The sequence below is a fragment of the Phaethon lepturus genome, unplaced genomic scaffold, assembly GCF_000687285.1.
Source record: "Phaethon lepturus isolate BGI_N335 unplaced genomic scaffold, ASM68728v1 scaffold25701, whole genome shotgun sequence".
In the NCBI taxonomy this organism is placed as follows: Eukaryota; Metazoa; Chordata; class Aves; order Phaethontiformes; family Phaethontidae; genus Phaethon; species Phaethon lepturus.
Window position 1 is genome coordinate 4,778 of NW_010517352.1, and position 2,554 is coordinate 7,331.

At 53.6% G+C, this 2,554-nt stretch overlaps 1 protein-coding gene across 1 annotated transcript in view; it reads left to right on the plus strand.

Annotated features, from left to right (window-relative positions):
* Nucleotides 1-1,874, plus strand: part of LOC104627960 (rho GTPase-activating protein 26) — a gene marked incomplete at its 5' end in the record, with an annotated part of 5,198 nt that extends 3,324 nt beyond the window's left edge. The window contains one exon of the mRNA XM_010296378.1: nucleotides 1,776-1,874. Coding sequence (XP_010294680.1) covers nucleotides 1,776-1,874 — 99 coding nt within the window. The remainder of the gene's footprint in view (nucleotides 1-1,775) is intronic.
* Between the last annotated feature and the right edge of the window lie 680 nt (nucleotides 1,875-2,554).

The window sequence follows — 2,554 nt, forward strand, 5'->3', positions numbered from 1 at the left end:
CAGAGTGGCAGGAGAGCCTGGGGCTCCCCTCGGCCCAGAGGGGGTGTGGAGGAGCAGGGGGAGCCGTGGGTGTGGGGGGCCAGCGCACGCCGTGTGCCCCGCTGCTGCGGGGCAGCGTGAGCCCGGCTGTAGCCAGGACTGGCTTTGCTCCCCTACAGCAGGAACAATAGACCCCCCCGGAGTGTTCCCGGCTGGGGCAGTTTGCAAATGTTATCCCCTTGCAGGGGAGCGCCTCTGGCACTGGACAGGCTGCCGCACGGCTCCCTGCTGGCAAAGGGAGGCGGCTGTGGGGAGGGCAACTTTTAAAATTAATTTCCTCTTGCCTCGGAGCATCTTCATTATAACTCAGCATTGAAATATCCCAGCCCTGTAATCATCAGCTGCTGCATTGTGTTTCATGTGGTCTTTTCCCATTTCGCAGCTTCCCCAGCACCCTGGGGTGCGGGCGCTGCCGACACGGCCCTGTGGCCCTTCTCGCGCAGGGCAGGAGCCCTGCTCCGGCATGCCTTGCTAGCCACTGTGCCGGTGGGGCTGCTCGGCTGGGGTCTCGTGTCTTGCACGATCCTGGCATGAAACTCTGCCTGTGCCAGCGCGGCTCTATCCGCGCTGCAGGGTCTACCAGTGATGACCGGCATGGGTGTCAGAGCGTGGAGCAGCCCAGGGGCTCGTGACCGCGCTGCCGGGCATTTCGGGGTCTCGCTAGAGCAGGCTCCAAGCGAGAGGCGATGTCGGTGCTGCAGAGGGAGACGCATTGCTTGTGGGTCACAGAGGACACGGTGTGTGTTATCAGCCCCTCGTGAACGCCCCTCGGGCTGTGGCTGGAGCCGGATATTAGTTGGGGGGTGGCATTCCCTGAATACCGGACGGGGAGTTGGGCAGCTTGGGAGCAGCCTTGTGCCAGCAGCGGGCCAGGCTGGGGAGGGCTGGGTGCAGGTAGCCTCTGCTGAGCCCTGGGAGAAGCTCTGCAGGGACCTCTCTCAGGTCCATCATCCTGGGTCTGTTCTGGGTCCCTGAACCTGTTTCCTGGAAAAATGATGATGTCAGGGAACAGGGTGGTCAGCCAAGGTAGTCACCAAGAACAGCACAGAGGGCACAGAAAAGCGGCCACCTCCAGGAATTCGTTCAGAATTCATTTTCTATTGAGTCATCAGTGGATTTTAAAAATTGTAGGAGAAATGTCTGTGCTGGCAGGGAGTGAGCAGGGATTTCCTCCAGCAGAGGACAGCAGTGCACACGGATCCTGCCGGATCGCCGCCCGGCATGTGGAAATCCAGTACAACTTGGATGCAGATGCCTGGATGGGAGAATGGTGGTGGTGTTGCTTTGTTATATAATAAACATTTTAAGACATGTTTGCTCCCGTTAAGAGTTCTCGTGTGCAGAATGCTGCCAAAAATGCAGCCTGGAGTGAACACTGACAGCCAGGTCTATGATGCATTGTTCAGCAATGGAAAAGAATGCTGACTTTGCCCAAAAGTTGTGGTCCAAGTCTCCCTGCCTGCCTGAAGCATGGGTCATGTGATGCTTAATGCACAAATTTAATCGTGTGCATTCTGAAAGGAAGGATCCTCGTGAAAGATTTTGGACTAAACATGTTTGCAAGGGTGAAAAGACAAGTCCTCATGTCAGATATATAAATACATATTTCTAGCAGGCGGATATTGCCAAATCCCGCCAGGTTTGAACATGTTCATTGGAAGCGCAGCGGGTACTGGGGACAGGCACACGACTGGTTGACTGTTCTCGGCCTTAACTGTGATTTTGTCTCTTTTCAGGGAGAAGATGAAGCTGTTACCCTCAAGTCTTGCACACGGCGGAAGACTGACTCAATCGAGAAGAGGTTTTGCTTTGATGTGGAAGCTGTGGATCGGTGAGTGCCGAGGGGCACCGCAGCCTTGGTGGACCTGCAGCCTGGGTCGCCGAAAGGATGCGCACGCTGGGGGTTACATGAGCCATGCATATCGTTTTGTACTTGGCTTTCCTGGGTAGTTCTTGTGCAGTTTCTGTGTTTCTCGTCTCCTTTAGTCATACCCTTCATGAATGGAAAGCATTAGCCCATGGAAACACACTTCTCCCTGGTGCTTCCAGCCAGGTGCTCTCAATATATTCAGTTAGTGCTTCGGTTTACAAGGTGCCGAGTTTACTCAAGTCTCTCTAACTTTACTGGTTTTTTAGCACTTCTGCAGTCTCTGGCCACGTAAGATAAATGGTCACAAATATGGAAAAGATGCTCTGTGGGTTTTTTGGCAGGGATATGATGCCTCTTTCCAGCATTGGGTATGTGTTGGAGTAACTTCAGCTTTTGTGCTGTAGAGTCTGGTCTGCTGTGGATGGGTGGCAATGGAAGTCTGGCTTGCACCTCCGGGCACTTTACATTCACTTCTTTTTCCTGAAGGCGTAAAATACTTTCTGATGTGATTTATCACATAGCAGCTGAACCAGATGTATGTGTGGATTCAATCTACAGCGCCTAGGAATGAGAGCCTGTTATCATATCTAATTAGCATCACGCATGGCTTACATATATAAACAGGAAAACCGGGCTGGGGTTGCT